At 37.6% G+C, this 22,039-nt stretch overlaps 1 protein-coding gene across 5 annotated transcripts in view; it reads right to left on the bottom strand.

Annotated features, from left to right (window-relative positions):
• The window catches only part of COL19A1 (collagen type XIX alpha 1 chain), a 339,181-nt gene that overhangs the window by 83,300 nt on the left and 233,842 nt on the right, over nt 1-22,039 (bottom strand). For all 5 annotated transcript variants that reach the window (XM_001135236.6, XM_063813156.1, XM_016955766.4 and 2 more), the window contains one exon: nt 6,363-6,425. In XM_001135236.6, coding sequence (XP_001135236.3) covers nt 6,363-6,425 — 63 coding nt within the window. The remainder of the gene's footprint in view (nt 1-6,362; nt 6,426-22,039) is intronic.

Here is a 22,039-nt window from a genome sequence, read left to right as displayed (position 1 = left end):
GTAATATTTACACAGCCAAATTTATAAACCCAGCATATACTTCCCTTCTGAGTTTTAGACCCATATATCTAATTTATATTCCCTGCATATACTTCCCTTAGGAATTTTAGACCCATATATCTAATTTTCCACTTGATGTATGTACTTGTAAATTCTAGAAGCAATTCATAGTCAACAAGTTTAAAACTGAAACAAAAAATGCAACAAATACACATATATGAGAGAACAAAATAGAGTTACATCACGCTGCTAACATTGTTTAGTACAGAAATGGGAGAAAAAGAATCAGTTTTTTCTAATGTATCTCTGGAGTTTTTCTTGTTAAATTGAGCAGGAATTCCATTCTACAATTGAAAACAATTAAGGAAAGAAAGAAAACCTGAACTCTTCCTCTCTGAGTGTCATTCTCAATACCACTTGATTCGGCTGTGTCCCCACCCAAATCTCATCTAGAATTGTAGCTCCCACAATTCCCACGTGTTGTGGGAGGGACCCAGTGGGAAGTAATTGAATCATGGGTGTGGGTCTTTCCTGTGCTATTCTCATGATAGTGAATAAGTCTCATGAGATCTGATGCTTTTATAAAGGGAAGTTTCCCTGCACAAACTCTTCTGATGTCTGCCACCATGTTAGACGTGCCTTTCACCTTCCACCATGATTATGAGGCCTCCCCAGCTACATGGAATTGTGAGTCCATGAAACGTTTTCCTTTTCTAAATTGCCCAGTCTAGGGTATGTCTTTATCAGCAGCATGAAAACAGACTAATATAATCACCCTCATCCTTATTCCTTGTACATGATCAGTCATCCAGTTTGGTTGACTCTGTCTCCCCAAATGTTTTCTCTTAAGAGACAGAGTCAACCTGCCTATACCCAGGCAGCCCACCATCATGTCTTGCCAGGATTGCAGTGAGTCTCTAACTGGCCTTTTACAATCCACTCTTGCTTTCCTGACACACATATTCTCTACATAAGATCAGAGAAATACCTTCAAAAGACATTCTGGCCTCCATTTCTCAAAACTTTAATATCACCTTCAAATCTCTGCATGACCTGAACTCATTTCCCTCTCCAGCATCATGTTGGCCACTCTTCTTCCTCAGAAGTTTCAGCTGTCATGGTCTTTTTTCAGCTCCCTAAACTGACCAAGGTCATTCCCATCTCAGCCTCCAGATCACCACTCTTTGCCCTCACCTTTTTGTCTGGCCAGAAACTAGTCATTAATCAGGTCTCAACTATTATGAAATGCCATTCATGAAAGCCTCCCCTGGCATTCAATAAATATCTGTTGGGCAAATGAGCCAGTAATCTCTAATCATGTGGTTTTTCCATTAAGGTTATTTTTCTGATTAAAAATACATGTGCTGATAGAAAACTTAAAAGGTACAGAAATATTTAGACAACAAAATATACAGAGGTACCCATTCAGATCGCTATTGCTATAGTTTGAAGTGAAGATGGCCAAGGAACCACCAGAAGCTAGGAGAGAGACCTGGAAGATATTCCTCCCTAGTGCCTTTGGAGATAACGTGGTCCTGACAACGTCTTCATCTTGACTTCTGGCCCCCAGAACTGTGAGATGATATATTTGTGTTGTTTAGGCCACTCAGTTTGTGATATTTTGTTGTGGCAGCCCTAGCAAGTTAAAACATAATATGTGGGCTAGGAAAGCTGTGCTCACTTGAAAATAAGGCCTAAGGCTGGCTCAAAGCCGAACCTCTTAGTTATCTGCAAAAAACCATTTCACCAGCCGCAAGTGTGGAGGGTCATGAAAGGAAGGGAAGACTCAGGTGAGTTGGGGGGCTGTCTGTAATCAAACCAACATCTAAAAGTCCATATGTCTGTGCCTAAGTCCACAACGTTCCTCAAAGCCAGTGGAGCCTGGGGCACAGAGAAGGAGAGCAATGAAGTTAGAACCTAAACTTTATTTCTCAATCTTCTGGGCCCAGGAAGATTGCCTGCAGTGTCTCCAAGGGAGCCTACACTTTATATGCCATCGTTGGGTTTAACTCACTGCTTGGAAAGGCCTTGTCTATTGGATTTTGGATAAAGGCTTTCTGTCCTTTCTAGTCTGTGGATATTAAAGTGAAGTTATGATTTAATATGTGAAAAGAAAAATAGATTATTTTGCTAGCAAATTGGTTTTTTTTTTTTTTTGGATCAATAATTTGGAGAAATGAATACAAGAATTGGTTGCTGGGAGGCACAGCATACATCTCCAACAGCTGAGACCGAGTGTGGTGATGTAAGATAACACAACTCTGCATTTTCAATATGGAGCTTTAAAAACAACATCAAATATAAAATCCACCAGTACTTGGCCTCCGCAGATAAAACGTATTTTTTTTTCTCCATCTAAAGTGTAGTAAGGAACTGTGGGTCTGATGGCTTCAGTAGTTGACAGAGCCTATCAAATTTTTATTAAAACCCCCAGAGCTGGAAACAATGAAGTGCAGTTTACTGGAACATGAGCAGATTTTCCTTGAGGGGAAGAATATGCTCAGCATTGCTGCTTCTTTGCAAACAATCTTGCAGAATGGGAGCAGCTGTTTTGCACATTATTTTTGTTATAGAGAGAGAAATCTACCTTTTATTCTTTGCATCCATAAGTGGGCATGCAAAAATCCACATAAACACACTCATATCCATCTTCCTGACCTCACTCCTTAGGCTGTCTCTCTATTCCTCATTTGCTTTTTTTCTTCCTCATTTGCTTTTTTTTTCCTTCTCCATCCCTTTTTTGATTTGTGCTGTGAGGAGAGAGGGTTTCTCATACCTGAGCTTCTCCCTCCAGATGACATAAGGAAAATAGCAGAGGAAAAGATCAGTTCCTATATGGGGGCCAGAGGGCAAGTGAGGATCCTGGGACCAGAAAATGAACCATGGGCTCTCTGAGCTCGGAATGAGGAGGGGCAGTTTATGAGTAGTCTGTTACTCATTCTCCCATGGGTAGTTGCTTCAGCAGAATCTGGGCTGTGTGACTGTTGAAGCCACTGTGAGTTGAAGAGCTGAGGTCTAGGGCTCCAGTGCAGACATCACATAAATCAATGCCAATTTAAAAGGGAAGATTATTTTAACCTTGGAGTGTCACTTGCTATGTCTCAATACATGGTCCATTATTTAATCTCTAGGAAGGTTTCACTCAGGCCCCACTTCTCTGTGCTTATTTGCTACAGTCAGACCATCTGGCACACTACAAATTGCAAAATGAAACAATCTCAGTATCCAAAAACAGACAGGGGTAGGTGGTGGAGACAATGCCAATGGAAAACATGCATCGTGCTCATCATAGCACATTTGGCTTTTCCCTTATGAAGCTGAGGGTGAGGAGGAGGTGGTTACAATACAGAAGCATGGGGCAGTGTGGGTGCTGGGAAGGTGGGTCCCACCACCTCCATCCTTCTTGGTGGGGCCTTGGTGTAAGGGCTGTAACTACTCCCAAAGGAAACAGAATAAAGTGTTTGGTAAGTTATTGTCTCTTAATTCACAGATGGATCTAAAGCCTCTAATGCTAAATGGTTATAGTGCATCATTTGGGATAACAGCTATACTCCTTTCTCTTTATCCAGTCATATTCCAGCTTTAAAGTCACATTTAGAGAACATGTGGACTAAATACCCGTGAGCCTCTATTCTGTAATGGCAAGAAGAATAACTGGGGTTCTTTTAGGTGAGTTAATAATTAAGTTCAAAGTACTGGTTTGTTACTAGCAAGATTTTCCACTCAGCTGCTCTGGTCAGTGCCCATTTTTTTTTTTTTTTTGAAATATAACCTTAAAGTTTAAAAATTTACATTCTCAACTTTAGACTCTAAAATATAAATGCTCCATATATCTTCATTTAAGGGAAAACTGACTCATCAGCAAGATAAACTGTATAGAGAAGTAATGTTGGGAGACCTGTAAAGATGTGAGCTTTAAAAGTTTTGCAAGGGATAGCAAATATTTAAGTAGCTAAGTAGCAACTAGGTATATTTTATACCAAGGGAGATAGTAATATAGTGTGTTCTTTAAGTTTTTGTAGCTGACACTGTGACATCAGAGCCAACTTATTCTCATTATTTTGAAGCATTTATGATAAATCCTATTTTATAACAGCAGGTGTCATTAAATTGATTAAATTTAAACATGCTTCAGCATTCTTTTTTTCACTTGTGCTAAGCCTTAATATTTTGAAAAAGCTAGTGCAGTTTTTTTCCTTATTTATTTTATTTTATTTTTTAATGATCTCCAGTTCCATCCATGTTGCTGCAAATGACAGGATTTCATTCTTTTTATAGCTAAATAATATTCCACTGTGTATATAAACCACTTTTTTTCTTAGTTTTTTTTTTAAATTTATTATTATTATGCTTTAAGTTTTAGGGTACATGTGCACAATTGCAGGTTAGTTACATATGTATACATGTGCCATGCTGGTGTGCTGCACCCACTAACTCGTCATCTAGCATTAGGTGTATCTCCCAATGCTATCCCTCTCCCCTCCCCCCCCCCCCACAACAGTCCCCAGAGTGTGATGTTCCCCTTCCTGTGTCCATGTGTTGTTCTCATTGTTCAATTCCCACCTGTGAGTGAGAATATGTGGTGTTTGGTTTTTTGTTCTTGCGATAGTTTACTGAGAATGATGATTTCCAATTTCATCCATGTCCCTAAAAAGGACATGAACTCATCATTTTTTATGGCTGCATAGTATTCCATGGTGTATATGTGCCACATTTTCTTAATCCAGTCTATCATTGTTGGACATTTGGGTTGGTTCCAAGACTTTGCTATTGTGAATAATGCCGCAATAAACATACGTGTGCATGTGTCTTTATAGCAGCATGATTTATAGTCCATTGGGTATATACCCAGTAATGGGATGGCTGAGTCAAATGGTATTTCTAGTTCTAGATCCCTGAGGAATAGCCACACTGACTTCCACAATGGTTGAACTAGTTTACAGTCCCACCAACAATGTAAAAGTGTTCCTATTTCTCCACATCCTCTCTAGCACCTGTTGTTTCCTGACTTTTTAATGATTGCCACTCTAACTGGTGTGAGATGGTATCTCACTGTGGTTTTGATTTGCATTTCTCTGATGGCCAGTGATGGTGAGCATTTTTTCATATGTTTTTTGGCTGCATAAATGTCTTCTTTTGAGAAGTGTCTGTTCATGTCCTTCGCCCACTTTTTGATGGGGTTGTTTGTTTTTTTCTTATAAATTTGTTTGAGTTCATTGTAGATTCTGGATATTAGCCCTTTGTCAGATGAGTAGGTTGAGAAATTAAAGAAGTGTTTAATAAAGAAACATGAAATATATCCCAAACATTCTTCCTAATATAATACTCCCTGGAAAACCTAAATAAAGGAGAGAATTTAAAATAGCATCACTGTCAAATTTATAAAGTATAAAAAACTTTCCATATTTGATTTTAAATTTGTCAACCATAAATTATCTAAGTCTTTATGTTGACCTTGTTCTGAAGAGAGAGAAACTGGGATTTTATAATTAGCTAGTCATTTAACAAATTTTTTTGACACTTCTCTTTGGGATTTCTAAACAAAGAGGAGTAACAGCTGTCAGAAAAAATTACAGGAAGGGAAAGTAAGAACATGGAAAAGAAAGACATAAAGGGAAGTGTCTCCAATTCTTTCTGTGGTGCAAGAAATCAATGATGAACCATTATGTATACAAGGTATCCTAATCAGTGGACAGAATGCCTCACACAAAGTGATCAGACCCCAAATATTTGTCATTGAATGATGAATCAATCAATGATCTCACCTAGATCTTCTCTTGGCTGCCACTCTATTATGCTCCTTGTAGAATCTGGAACAAAACTCCCTTGCTTTTGCCATTTGGATACTTCCATGTCAGCATTCCACCTATCCCAAATGTGATTTTAAAAAACCACGGGGAAATTAAATGTAATTCCCCGTGAAAGGTGGGGACTCTCATTCTTGAACTGTAGTATGCAAATATTTGCTTGAGATTTTGGCGCAACACCTATTCGTTTTGATAAGAAGTCTATCACCTGTTGTGCTACCCAAAGCTTCAAAGTATCAAATAATTTCTTTCTGCCCTCAGAGAGGCTAGATCTATGATATTATTGATGGTGGAACACAATGTTTTGCATTAACAAACTTTGAACAAAATTTTTAAAAAACTTATTAGGATAAAACCCTAGATTTGTAAGATACTGAACAAAATACTTTTTTATTTTTGTTTTTGAAAACATAGCTTTCAGTATGGAAAGATGTTTAAATACATGCGATCATGTATAAAAGTCTGAGAAGTTAGGAATTAATAAGTTTTTTTTTCAAAAATACAATCATATAAAATTTCTATGTATTATAAATTATGGGAAAAAAGAAGCCATACCTTGTTATCCTTGTTATAATATCCACCAAGAGTTTGGTGTATTCCTTGTATTCCAGGAGGTCCCTGTATTATAAACAAATCAAAGACAAATATATACACATTTACCAAAACAATGAATATTTAAATAACATATCTAAGAACTCTTGAAATCATATAGTGAAGAAAAAGGACGTGTCTATTAAGTCAAATATTCTGATTAATAGAGAAATACACGGGCATTAACTTATCATCAGGCTCCTAAGATATTTCTAGGTTAAATCCTGCATGAATCCAAAAAGGGGTCCTAAGTGGGAGCATGTAACATTTTACCAGAAGGTCAGCCCTCAGCATATTCTTTATTGAAAGGAATTATACCCATAAGACCCTCCCAGAGAAGAGGGTATAGCTCTTCAGTTTATTTTTGGCACTTCTCACAGGATTTTGATCAATGTACTATAGAACTGTGTGTTCCCACATGTTATTAACTTAGTAAATTGGGAAAAAATGTTTTTCTATTGCTTTACTTTTTTGAATTAGTTATAAGAAAATGAGATGCACATGGACTTTTGGGCCAGAAAAAAGATGTGTGCTATAAAATCTCAGGCTTAAGAAATTTAAATATTGATAGTTTTCAGTTGACCTGGAAATAATTCAGTAAGCACTATGCTGGGCTTGGAGTGGATAGGAAAGAAGCAAATACATTTGGCTGTCCCTAAAGTTTCTAGGAAGAAAGGAAAGAAGACTTTTCCAGGTTTTTCAGGGATTACATTTTGGGGTGAGGGCCATAAAAAAACACAAAGATTAGCATTATTTTAGATTAAGTAATTCAAGTCAAATAGGTTCAACTATCTCAGAAAAGAGATTGCATATTTCGTCCAGAACTCAAAAGCTAGGAGGAGAGAAAATATTATAGAGACAAAGTTCTTAACATGTTACCTTATAAGATAAGACACAGAAGGAAGATGATTAGCCAAAATCAAACAGCACCATTATACAAAGATTAATATTTTTCAAAGGCAATGAAAGCTTTGAAAAGTGGAGAAAAATTTTAAGAAGCAATCGTTAGCTGCACTCACTGATGCAGGTAACACCTTAGGTATACAGAAAAGATTAATGTTGGTTAACATTTACACCAGGTGTTTCTTATGAGCAGCTTGTGACTGAAGATCTCTTCTAATATAAAACCTTTGCATTGTGCCACTAAACATAAAGGGCACAAGAATGAGGTGATGGATACTTAGAAGCAGGCTGGTATAATTCTTGAGAAAATAATGGGCCTCACGAGTAATGGTGTTGCCTATGATTTGGAAGACAAACGATGCTGTTACCTTGCTGAAACAATAACGGAGCTATTGTAAGAAGAGAATTCTTATGGCATTATATATTTTTCATGCAACTTTTCAGCAGCCAGCATTGTGTAAAGAATTCTAGGTCAGTTAGAGGAAGTAAAGAAAGAAAGCAATCATTGAGTGGGGGGGGTTGTTACACAAAGTATCTAGCCAAGAACATGCAAGTTAAGATCTTATTCTTGAAAGTCAGGAGACACGAAGTTCCATACATATTGATCCTTCTGCAAATATATAATGAGGCAAGGAGGAATTTTAGACACCATATGTAGTAGCATTAAGAGGTGGCTTAGGGGTATATGTATAGTAGGCATTCAGTGAGTGTGTGTTGATGACAAGGCTGATTAGATCAAAGAACAGTGATGAAGTAGGTAAATTTAACTTCATACATATTCAATCTAGTTAAAAGAGAGGGTCTTAATTATTAGAACTCTTAAATATAGCATAAAAATTAATAATACAGTCTCCCAAATAGAGTAGCAGAATCAGTCAAATAATAATAGCAAACTTTTGTTGTTGTTGTTTTTTGAGACAGAGTCTCACTCTGTCACCCAGGCTGGAGAGCAGTGGCACGATCTCAGCTCACTGCAACCTCTGCCTCCCAGGTTCAAGGGATTCTTGTGCCTTAGTCTCCTGAGTAGCTGGGACTACAGGCATGTGCCACCATGCCTGGCTAATTTTTGTATTTTTAGTAGAGGTAGGGTTTCGCCATGTTGGCCAGGCTGGTCTTGAACTCCTGACCTCAAGTGATCCACCTGCCTTGGCCTCCCAAAGTGCTGGTATTACAGGCGTGAGCCAGCGCGCCCGGCCAATAGCAAACATTTATATAGTGCTTATTATGTGCTAGGCATTACAGCAGGAGTTAACTAATTTAGTCCTTACAATGACACGAGGAATGTCCCATCATTCTCTCTGATTCAAAGATAAAGAAAATGAGGGTTGGAAATGTTTAACTGGTCCAAGGTCACACCACTGGTAAGTGGCAGGGCTAATACTTAACATTAGCATTGGGCCCAAAGCCAGTTCTCGTCTACTCTACTATCTTAACTTAAAGGCAAACTCGGCCAAAAATCACTTTTGCAGTAATTTTCTTATCATGATGATGTGTGTACCCTAGAGAATACTGGGTGATCACTCTTCTATGTTCTATTTACTTTACTGAAATTGAAAAAAAATCAACAAAACTTGTACGTAGCACTTCTGCCAGGTACTTCACAGTGCTTGGTGCAGGAGGCGAGAAAGTGAACACATTACCTTTAGCTGTAGTCATACCGTCTAGTTGAGAGAGGCCTCTTTATCTACTCCTTGTATCTCCCATCTATGTTCATACAGTCTCTTAACCCATGTTAGGGAGATTATCCCTGAATATTACAAAACATTTCTCCTAGTCTGTGACTGTATTCAAATGTATCCTATCTTTGTTTGTAGAGGTTGGGAGAGCAGGTGGTCTGAGATACAAGAAGTGTGAAGCCTCCCAAAGGGTTCTGGGAGGCAGTAAGGAAAAGAAGCAAGAAAGCAAATGTGTTGTAGGGTTTGCACGGAATAAAACAGGTAGCAGTGTAAGTGAGAACAGTAAAAAACAATAGAACGATAATGATTTGTAAAAAATTGGGTGAAATGTGATATGATCCTTTACAGACTGGTCATATGCACACAGAGGATAGCTGTATTTCATAAGCAAAGTATATACTTCTCATGCAGGATCCTGATCTGGCTGCTGCTGAGCTTACCACTGGGGGTGGGGTGGGAGAATATGCACGGCTCAGTGCAGCTGCTCCCTCTAAAAACAAAGGCAAGGGCACAACTCACTAAAAACAATGCCAAGAGCAATGAGGCTACAGAAAAGGTTGACCATTATTATTCAAATATCCACAAGATTAATAAACCCATAAAAATTACTTCTACATTTTCATATGTTCTGCTTTTGTCACAAAATGTCTTATCTTCAAAGTAGTACTCGAAATGGGTTTGATCTGAAGTTTTAGGTTCTACCACTTAATCTCATCATGAGTATTTATGATGACATTTTCTTTCTCACTTTTTTAGTCACTGGGATAGTTTGGGTACCACAAATTGCAAGTTTAATGTGACAGAAATTTACAGCCAACCGTCTACCCTGCAGGCAATACTTTATACAAACTCTCCTAGCGGTCCGAAGGAACCCTTCAGAGACTGGAAAGAGATGCCAATTAGAGTCTTCTGGAAGTCCCCCTCTACTCTGACTATAGTCAGTGAGGCAGTGTCTCACTTGGTTGCTCTAACACTGTCAAAGATAGTGGTCATTAATAAGCTATAAGCATTTAAATTGCAAAAGCAACTCTGTTTACAGTTGGAACACAACCTTGGGGTTTCAGAATTGGTGGCTATCCTTCCAGCTACATCCCAAGAGATGTGCTATTTTTCTATCTTCTATTCTGGTATGAAATATGGCTGGAGAAGATCCAAGGAGTTGTCGCCAAGTTTAGCAAGAGTTGTCTATCCTGCAGACTATCAATCAACTCCAAGAAAGAAGTTAAAGACTTGTGGTAAGTGACAGATCTCTCGGCATCACATGGTGGTGTAGATGCTCTAGGGCAGTTGACAGAACCCTTTCTCTGAGGTTTGCATTTACAAGGACCCATCAAAAGACACTTAGATGACCCAGGCCCAGTGGTGAAGAGAAGCCAACTGCAGAGGGCATGTCAGCCTTGGCTTATGCTCTTAGGAGCTCTGCTAGGAAAAGTGGTTAAAGGTTTATGGAAAGGAAAAATGTCCCAATATCTTGCTTATAACAGTGACCCACAACATGGCTGTACACAAGTCATGGCTATACAATGTCTGTTTTTTACGGAGATTTGCTTTACTCTATTTGTATGGGATTGGGAGATATAGGACATCTGGATTAATGTGGTGAGTATACCATTACAGAGCAGCTAAAATATGCTAATGAACTCCAGGGAGAAACAAGTGTTCTGAACCTAACTGTACTGATTCATAATTATCTGAGAGGCCTATAAACCTGGTGTGGATAGAGATCCTGATGTCATTTCTTACTGCAAAGAAATACAGCCGGTGTGATAAAGTGAATTAAAGCTATATTCAATTTGGGAAGTATATACTGTCAGCAATAGTTCTAGCAGCTTTTAAATAGTTTTTGGCTTAAATCTTGCTGGAGGTGGAAAACAGAAATACCATGATGTCTGCCACCGGACTTGTCAGACACGTAGTGTAAAAATGATGAGCTATTTGCATTATCATTCCCTTAGTAGATTTCAGTTTTGGCTGCACATTCCCAAAGTTTAAAAGTTGGGAAGAGTTCTCTGTTAAAAACCATAGTCCTTAGTCCTAGTCTTAGCTGCATTTTCACTTTTTAGCCAATTTACCCGGTATACTTAGCTTAAAGAGCAATATTTTTGCCTTTTTTCCCCTCACTGTTCTTTGCCATAAGCTGTCTGTGCAAGTCAGAGCTTGAGCCTTCTGATCCAGCTTTAGCACACTCTGCACATTGTGAATCAGGAGCTCTGTGGCTCCTTAGTCAAATCGCCTGCTCACTCTCTGATCCTCAATCTTGAACTATTTTCCTTTCTCCCTTTTCTCTAAAAGTACCCTGTACCTCTTCATCTCTGTTGACTGAGTCTCCTTGAGCCATCCAGATGCCACTTATGCACCATAGCTCTTCAATCTCCTATTGGAAGCTTTTTTCTGGATTCAAAAATACATGTTTTCAGGTTACACACAACTGCTTTTGGCCCTGTGGGTTTTCAATTACATTCAAGAACAATCTTTAAAATACCAAAAACCTCTGTGAAGGAAGTTGTACTAACCAACTCTCTTCAAAAGTGCTAAAAAATCGCTTTTCTGTAAGAACAGATAGAATGCTTGTTGGAAAGTCCTTTGGACTAATTTTCAAGAAACCTTTCCAGTGTTCTAATGGCTTGTAAAAAAGTAGAGATCAGTAATTATTTTTCCCTTTGTATTCAAGAAAAAAAAACAGTCATTAGGAAGCCTAAATTCAGACATAGGAATGGTGAGATGAAAAGATAATAATGGTTGGAAAAGGTAATGTCAAATGAGTTTTTCTCTCATTTATGTTTCCATCTATAACACATTATACATAACTTAGTAAAGCACATTTACGTTGAGTATAGTGGCTTATGTACATGTTTGTATTCCCAGTTGCAACAAAAACTTTGTGAGGGCAAGGAGTTTTGATCTTTTTAAACTCAGCACACTACAGTCTGCAGAATCTGTCTCCCATCACCAGCACCAAATGTTTGTTGAATTCGGTAGAATCATTGCTTTTATAAGAAAAAGTCTGTGGAGAAAGCCATTTTTTTTGCTTGTTGGTTTTGGTTTTAGTTAGAAATGGTATCAAACGGAGCAAAGGGCTTGCTTCTTCCAAATTTATAAAAGACAAGACCAACAGATTTAGATTAACCTAAGAATGTGGCTAGTTAATTGAAAGCATAGTTACAGTGAGCTCCAGTTAAGTAGAAAAGAGCTCATGGATGGATTTTTGGACCAGAATTACAACATATAAGTTGTAAAGTAATTCTGGGGGAAAAAATCAATAATGTTCTTTAGATAGAAAATATCTGGGGACTCAATTTCTTTTTTTAAAAAAGTCACACATCCTTTTCTCTGTCTTAATATTTACTCAAAATGAAATTTTTTTTCAGTGTCTCTTGGGGTTTAACTATATAAATTAAGCAGTTATAATTGTAATGGATTTTTTTTCTGAGAATGCTTCTGTTGCGAATTTTTAGTGACTAAAGGGATACCAACACCTTCTCCCCACCAAAAAAAAAAAAAAAACAAAAAACAAAACAAAACACCAAAAAACAAACAAAAAAAAACAACAACTGCTAGAAACTCTTGAACTATAAAATGTGATTCCTAAAGCCAAGAGCAGATTCAGTGAGTATTTATATTATTCTTACATTTCAATATAGAGACCTCAAGCTCTCATACTTGGTATTAAATGGGTCACCCTAGGGAACATGGGCCACATATAGGTGAAATTTAAAGGTTCCTGGGAGGAGGTCTTTTTCCTTCAAATATCTTGCCTACTCTCCAGGTTATGCCCAACATGTCCTAATGAAAGTCTTATTTTTTTTTGGTGTTAGGTTTTACTGCCAGATCAAATGCAAATGTTCCTGGGAGATATAATACTAAAGGTTCATGTTTTCACAGCTCTGGATAATTCTAAAAGTATTTTCACTTATATTTTCTTGGGTGGTAGGGTAATGTGACTGTAAAATGCATTATCTTATTTGATTCTTATAATAACCAACTGAAGTGGGTACTATTATATTTTCCATTTAACAGATGGGAAAACCAAGAGATTTTTCCCCAAACCACATGAATGGTAGAACCAAGTCCAAAATCATTCCATTCTAATAGATTCATGTGAATTGTTCATTACATATTTCCCAAGAGCAAGGCGGGTAGGACAGGAAAGGAGAAGAATAAAGGGATGGCCCTTGGGGGCTAAGGACAGGAGAAGACAGCACCAAGTAGGAAAGGGAGGCTGAGGACTCTGCAGACTGCGTCTCTGCCTCCACCACCGTTAGGCTGAGGGCTTTCACTTTCTGGAAAGAGGCTTTGAGAAATGACTTGTGAGCCAAGTCTTCAGGTTAACTTGGATTGTAAGTGGTGGGGACTCAAATGGAAATAAGCTCAGGGAAAATTCATGTTTCAGTGCTAATCTGATGGACCTGTTTCATTCATTGGTCAATACAAAAGAATACAGTTATGAAACTTATATGCTCTCAATTTAAAAGAGATGTTTTCAAGTGTGTTTGTTCACATTGAAAATAGAATCTAATGAGTTTTTCCAGATGATGAATATGTATATGCATATATTTAGGCCAACATTCTTAGATGGATGAAGTTTCTCTATAAAGACTTTAACAGAGGAAAATTGGAAGGAGGGGAGCCAAGCAGATAGAAGAAAAATTTACATGCAGGTGATAATAAAAGAGAAAAAATATCAACCCTTTTGCTTTGGAAATGGTAGTTCATAAATCCTGGGAAAAAAAGACAAAAATAATGAGAAGATGGCAAATAATGATTAAATGAGGATAATGATAACAAAAATATTAATAAATAACAATAGTTACCCTTTGAAAGTGACAACTGTGTGAGGTACATGCATTATTGCATTTAGCTCTTACAGCAGTCCAGTGAGGTGGTGTTTCCTTATTTTACACATAACAAAAGACTAAATATCTGACTCAAGGTCATATAAATAGTAGACAAGAGCTAGGTTTCAACTCAGGTCTGTCTGACCCCACTGCCTTGATCTTTTAACTCTTTCCCCTAAACCACCTCACAGTGAGAAGGATGATGGGAAAATAAAATACCAATCATCTTAAAGCTGGTTTTTAAACAATCGGGCAGGGCATTGTGTGGTGAAAGATCACAGGATTAATGAGGTATACAATCACTAAGGGCCAAGAAAAGAATGGTCTGAGATTTGGTGTAGACATGCCTTTTGAAAGGGCTGGGCACAGTGGCTAACACCCGCAATGCTAGCACTTTGGGAGGCCAAGACGGGCAGGTTGCTTGAGCTCAGGAGTTCGAGACCAGCTTGGGCAACATGGTGAAACTCTGTCTCTACTAAAATACAAAAAATTAGCAGGGCATGTTAGCGTGCACCTGTAGTCCCAGCTACTTGGGAAGCTGAGGCAGGAGAATTGCTTGAACCCAGAAGGCGGAGGTTGCAGTTAGCCGAGATCACGCCACTACACTCCAGCCTGAGTGACAGAGCAAGACTCCATCTCCAAAAAAAAAAAAGAAAAGAAAGACTTGGATGACAAGAAGAGTCAAGAGGAAAGTGACCAGAATGGGAGGAGGGTAAGGATAAGAGAGAGGAACAACACAGAGACACAGGGAAGTTCAAAATCATGGAGGGCTTCTACTAGAAAGAGAGCAGGAGAAAGAAAGATCAGAGTTAGACTGAGATGGAAAAGGAAGGAAGTCAGCAATCTCAACCAGCATCTTAAATAACTTTTGAGGTTTCAATAATGCCAAATGAAGGGCAAGGAGCCTTCGCACTTATAAGATGGTGGAAGAAAAGAAAAAATAAATATAGTCAAAGGAGGTGGAATAAAATACTAGCTAATCAAGAGAGTATATTGCTTGGGGATGATTTTGGTGCACAGAAACTCCAAGGAGCATGAAATTGCAGTGGATAACAGTTGTGGGAAAGTTGTCTCACTCAGGGAAAATGAAATATCCTTCACTTAAGACTACAATAGTGCCATTGTATTCTGTTGTGGAGGAGAGATTGTGTATTAGCATTGCAGGAGTCTGAAGAATTTAAGTGATACAGTACAATGGTTTAAGCATTTATCAAGGACATCTTTTGGGAATTTCCCCTACAAAAGATAATAACAGTTTAGTTGGAAGCTGGCAGTGACATGCTTATTCTTGGTGAATGTCTGAAAATTCTGAGCAGTGCTGTGATCCATGATCTTGTCTTGTCTCACTAGCTTTTCCCCCACCTTGGCATATAGTGGCACCATACCTTGAAAGATCTATAGCTCCTAAGTGTCTCAGTCTAAGATATCGCTAGCATCCCTGGTTCACAAGTTCAGAGGCAGTGTGATTAACAGGTGAAGGATTGCAGCAAAGGCAGCTCTGGATGTTGAATGAGAATTTTTCACATCTGCCACTTTGGACATTTTTCAAACTCGTTCCCCCGTGTATTCCAGGAAAGTGCTCACTTGAGCTGGGCTTGTCTGCTTCTGGCCTGCATACTGAGCTGTGTAATTGAGGGAACTCAAGCATAGGCCGTTTATGGTTGTATGAATAAGCAAAATACTCAATATGTGATCTGATTGTTTTCCAAAATTGCACAGTCCCTGGTTTCACTTGTCATTTTGGAACAGAAGTGGGAGGATGAGACTGTGACAGTGAACGCATTCAATGGGTATAATTAACCCATTTCATAAAAGCAGATTTTCTAAATTATGCTAGGAAGCTTGTAGGTTTTTTAACACTTTGTTTTCTAAGGCAGAAAAAAATATATTTAAAGGTACTTATTTCCCCAGATATCAACCTAATTGGTGTAAAGCCCACTGCCTTATTGATAGAGTGGGACATTTGGACTGATTTCCATGGCATGATAGTTAGAAAAAAAAAGATTCCTCCCCTAATGCTGCTATTCTGCTTATCCATCCATAAAATGTTTCATACTCATCTCTCCCCAGTATGTCCTGAAAAAGGAAAAATATTATTTGTCAGTGTCCTGCAGTATAAGGAGCAGCAGGAATCTTTAGAGTGCCTTGCCACCCACAGATGCAACATCAATGACCCAGTACAAGGTGATAAAAGCCACAGGGGCATGAAAACTAGCAAGGAGGGGAATGTGTGAAACAAATTATTTGTATCCAGTGGTGTCCACAAAAGATCACCACCAACAAAAACCATACCTTAGGAACAATTGTGCCTCCATCCCCTTGTTTGACCTCAGGAATTTTTCAATATGCCGCCAAAATCTGGAGGAAAGATGGCTTACATGGACCCCACAGGCAGCCCGCACCTATGAATGCTTTGAGTTTCCATCTACTGTAATTAGGTGATAACATTCATTCTCTTTAAAAGTGTTGGTAGAATGACAACTCTTCCTGAGTTAAGAAAATGCAAGTTTCAAGGCACACTGCTGGGACTTAAGATAACCAGGCTGGTGGCACTAGCCTATACACTGCCAAGTTACATAGAGGCCAAGAGCATGTGCACAACTTGAATAGCTGGGGACATTCTGGGCAGCTCTGGAATAATTGGGTGATTGTGGTCTTCACTTTCAACTCAAATGTGTGATGTTAAGGTCTCTCCGTTATCTATAGGTTGTGCTAATGATAAATCTACAAATGACAATTCTTGGCTCAGCTGAACACCATGGTTATAGACAGTGTGCTCAGGAAAGTTCTAAAAAATAGCTAATAATTTTAGTTTTAAAACATGTGGCCCCATTCCACAAAAGATTTCAGTCAAAGGAGAAGATACTGATGATATCAGCCAGTGATGAAGTAATCAGTGATATTAACTGTTACTAATCCCATAGAATGTTTTTCCTGCTTAAAATGAATTTGAACTATTCTAAGCATGCTGAAAAGTACAGAAAATAATATAAATTGCAATGAGTCCAAAATCCTATGTTGTCAAATATTAACAATTTTGCAATATTTGCTTTGGGTCTTTTTACTTTTTAATGAATTCATTACAGACATAGCTGAAGACGTTCAAATCTTATTTTCTGCCAACTTTTCTTCCATGTTTTAGGTCCCCTAGACAATGCTGAAAACTTGTTGCTTCTCTAGTTATATAATTTCCTTCAGTCTTTCCATTGATCATACTAAGCTGTAGTTACTGATGTGCAGAGAAAACTGACTGCAAAAATTGAGCTGAGCTCCTTATTCATCAGGACGTAGAATATTCTTATTAAATGAAAATAATCTTTTCTTGCCTACCTCACAAAGTTATACAGCAGTAAAATTACATACAGTATGGAGATCCTCTTGGAAACTATATCATCAAATGCAAACTATAAGATTATTTAGGAAACAAATCTCCCTTTCTGAAAATTAAGGTTCTAATAAATCTGACCAGCCTTTGACTTCTCAAATCTTAATGTTTACCCAACACAAAGAAATGATGTTGAATCCAGGCACCATCACAACTAATTACAAGTTTGGTGACCACAGATCAAGGATTTCAAATAGTCTGTCTCATCGTTGCTGTAAATAACACATGTCAGTCCAGATGTCTTAATAGTTGGTTTCAAGAACATAATACAAGATGAAACAAGCAGTCAGTGGCTGTACAAATATAATATTTTTTCCACCATAATGTTACCACTATTAGTAAAAAACACAGGAAGTCAGAAAGTGACTAATAATGTCCTACTGCTGCTGTCCGTAGGGAGAGAAAAAGAGAAATAATTAGAAAATAAAACCTGAGAGCTAGTTTTCAAAATCTCAGCCTGATATCCCCAGCTGCCTCACATGCATGTCTATGTATTCTGTGGTCACACAAGGTGACACTGGAATTTTAGCAATGTTGGGAACAGCTGTTTTGTCTGGGACCATTACCCCCATGAGGGACAAGTGGCAATAAACATGATTAACTAGCCATGTCTCCATTTTATAGGTCTTATGTGTCTATATTTTTAAATCTGAGAAGGTGTCATCTTACTTTTTTTTTAAGAAATGAAATTCCTATTCCCATTGACTCAAATAAATTGTTAGGCTCATTTTCTCTGAAGATATTACATTGCACAGACTTTAGTCATTTAACAGAAGAGATTGTGGTTCTCTTGCTGAAAGGAAAACTAAGCAACATGACTAAGCCCTGATCAGTTCAAGCTTCTAGAAGGGATGTTAAGAATTTGAATTGGATTCCCATTGATACATGATGAGCTTCAAAATGCATGTAGTCACATTCAAGGTATTCTGAGGGTATTTTAACAAGTAATCAAATGTTTCATTGAGACAGTTTTTGCCATCTGCTTTATTCAGCAGTCCAAAAATGTGTTTTGGGACACTAAATTGTTTTAGAGGTGGATCCTGCTATATGCCGAAAATAATAACTTTGCACTTTCAGTTTTCAGTGCATAGTAAATAAAGTTGGAGATGGAAGATACTCAAGTTGAGAACAGCGATGGATAACGGGACACAAGTGCCGGAAGGCACTTAGTTCTATGGCATTTTGAGGGTATGTATTTTCATTGCCCCAACTGTTCAACTGACTCAACCTATAGCCTATCAGAAAGGAAACATCAGATTTAGCTGTGGGGAAAAAGAAAAGACTTAGATGTGATGAAATTCTCCATCTCTAATGACCAATGTGATATCCAGTGGATTCAGACAAGACTGAAATTAAATGGGCTACAATCAAACCTTTGTCAATTTTGTTTTCTTTCAGCAAACAAGCCTATTCCCTGTCCACTCAAAGACTAAAGATAATGGGCTAAAAACAATATTACCTTCAGAATAATTTATTTGAATCAGTAGGAACAGTAATTTCATCACATGAAAAAATCAAACTGCTGCAGATACACACACACACACACACACACACACACTTACAAAACGGAGATGTAACTGGTTATTTCATGGCTACGTGTATCTCTCCACTTGCCCCCCCAACCCTTCTTTTCCATTCTTATAAGGCCCTATATGATGAAGCCATTCAGCTCCCAAATCTTTTCTGGCACTATTCTTTTCTTAGCTCCTTTATGTTTATTGAATACATCAAGCTTTTCCCCACCTGAAGCCCTTTGCAAGTCCTGATATTTCTGTTTGGAAAGTTCTTGCTCTGGCCCTCACATGGCCAGCTCCTTCTCAAGGCATGTCTTCTGCTCAGAGACACCTCCCTGGAGCACCTCAATTAGATGGTAATGTGAAGAACATCTCCTCCTTCCAAATCATTATCACATTACCCAGTTTATTCCCCCCATAGCACCTCACTCTAAACCGAAATTGTTTTGTCTATTTATTTAACTGCTTATTAACCATTGGTGTACTGCCTCACCACAGACAGTAAGTTATAAAGAAAGGTAGAGACCTTGTCTGTAGTTTGTTGTTGCTTTGTGTTTTTAACCACTGTATATTCAATGTTTGTAATAGTGATTAACACATGGTAGATAGGCCATAAGTATTTGTTTAGTAAATGAATTAAATTTTACACCCTAAATTTACTCTTTTAATTGTGCAAACTGATGTATAATTGTAACTTTCAGGACTGTGCAATGATTCATGCTTTAAAGGTAGAAGAAGTTCTACATTGAAGTTAAAATTAAAATAGAAACATGAATGTACATGTTTCAAATCAGACTTGTTTTAGAAAAGAAGCATATGTTTTGTTGGAGTAAGCTCCCAAAAATTAATGCTGCAGAGTTTTATTGGTATTGTACAATAGAAGGGCATTTTAGAGATCCATGAAGAAGGTATGGATTTTTACCTCAAAAGAGCATCAAGTTGACATTGAAAATGACTGCTGATGGAATAGCACTTATATTTAAATTTCAAGGTAAGCATAAATGTAACAAAATCCTGAAAATAATTTTTAAAAAATCATATGGATTTATAACAAGCTTCAAACATCGAAAAATTTCCATTCCTCTGACATCCTTCAAAGAGCTATTGTCATTCTTTGACTAGAGCTTTTCCTACGGAAACAGTAGATGGAGCTGTTGCCCCATGTTACAAATTTTTTTGAATTTCTGTTTTCAACCTAAATTGCTATGCACACAAATGTGACAAATGGAGCCCACTGCTCAATTCTCATACTGCAATAATGAAACAATGCATGAAAACAATACCAGAAGAAAAAAAGAAAGAAAATAAAAAGTCTTGCCTGTAACAGAAGAAATAATAACACAATTTTAAATTAGTGTGGTTTTTAATAAACGCTTTTTCCAGTAATGATGAATGAGAAGTAAAGTTAATGTCAAATGGATGGGCTAATACCTACTTCCTTTAATGGCTCATTAGTTAAATTCTCCTACTTTCTCTCCTGCTCCGCCTCATTTCCAGCCGCTTTCCTCTCTTTTCTAAAGGAACTGAAAACCAGAATACTTTGAAATAAACAAAGGCATTCCAAGTCTTGAGACTTTCCAAGTCTCATTATCATAACATAAGTCTATTACTTTCCACTGCTTATGCTACTCAGATAACTGGAAGGTTTTTTAAAAAGACAAGCTTTTATTGGAGTGTGAGGAAGGACAGTTGAGACTTAGAGAACATCACAACTAATAAAATGCAACAGCTCAGATGGTAAAGGAACAAGCCCCACAAGCGAGGAAGAGGCTGTAAATCTCAGGAGAAAAAACATCACTGACTCTTTAGACCTGGTTGTTATTGTTACCTAATTGGGAATAACTTTTGGATCTCTTCATGACGTATCTAGAATAAGTGTGACATATGCAAAGTGATCTTTTATTTCAGCAATTCATTGATAGACATTCAAATTTCTGTTAACTAGATTTTTGGAGAACTGTAAAGAGAGAAAAGAAGTGTTGCTTTAATTACTGATTGAAGACAATCTCTTCTCTCTACAGTGTGAATGGGTGTTGAGAATAATAACAGTGGAACTAAGATACATTTAGATAGAGCTTTACATTTAGAAGAAAGTTCTTTCATATCAATGACATTGGGCTCTTGTAGCCACTGTGGGAAAAAGTAGGTGGGGTAGGTGCTATTATTTCAAATTTACAGAAAAGAAAATGGAGACAAGGAAACATTAAGAAAATTGTTCCAGGACAAGCTAGTGAGGAGAAGGACTAAGTTCCTCACCGCCATCCTATGCTATCCTATACCATCTCGCTGTCTGGAGTCAGGATAGTGCCATTGATTGCAATGGAAAAATCAAACATTGTTCTAGGTATGATGTTTGAGGAAGAATAATCTTAGTTGAACTGTAAACTAGAAGCTTGTCTTTCACACCTGAAGTCTGGCAGAATAAAGGTTTAGGGATCAGTTCCTGTGTTTCAGTTCTGTCTTCACTGCTTGTGTCATCTTGGGTAAGTTACTTGACATTTCCAAGTATCATTTACCCCATTATAAAATGAAGATAATTTCTACTTTTCAAGATAGTTGTAAGGATTCCCTAAGACACTGGAAATACAGTACTTAATGCAGAGCTCGTGATGGTAATAAATTCTCCTGGTCTGCTTCATCCCTCTTTCCTCTGAACCTATTTCCTCAGGAGTTAGTGCTATTTCCTTCCCGAGGGAGATGCTTAGCCCTCTCATACTGAAAAACTGTTCTCAGTCGTAATCTTTATGTATTGAAATAAATCCAAGAGATCTCTATGTAATAGTTTCCCTCCAGTGAAGAATATTCGCTTAGGACAAGATAGCAGAAGTTACATGGCACACTTTGGGAGCTTTTTCCTTTGTATAGGTAAGATCAGCTCTGGTTTTTAACAAGAAATTGGACAAATACTTTACAAAAATACATTGTAGCTAGTTCTGTTAACCAGGTTAGTCACTGTTCAATGACAAGCACTCTGATTAAGAATAGTTTCATTATATGCATATTGCATGTGTATAAATTTCAAATAAGTCCTAAAGACACAAAAAGTTGTTATTGAAATAATGGTTAAGCTAAATTGGAGTGATATACATGACTTTCCATGAAACACTGATTCACAAAGATAATTTAATAATGCTAGTTTAATAAAACTAGTGTTAGTAAATTTTCCATTATTAGAAATCTTTTTTCCCTAGGAGATATAATGTCTCAGGGGACAAAACGTTGTCCTATTACAAACACACACACACACATGAACACACTTAGCTATTTGTCAGAAATTATTTTGGTAAACAAGTTGTCCTTTTGGTACAAACATTTTGTAAGAAAGTGA

Source organism: Pan troglodytes, chromosome 5, assembly GCF_028858775.2.
Source record: "Pan troglodytes isolate AG18354 chromosome 5, NHGRI_mPanTro3-v2.0_pri, whole genome shotgun sequence".
Lineage (NCBI taxonomy): Eukaryota > Metazoa > Chordata > Mammalia > Primates > Hominidae > Pan > Pan troglodytes.
The sequence above is the reverse complement of the archived record's forward strand: the minus strand, read 5'-3'. Positions and strand labels throughout refer to the sequence as shown.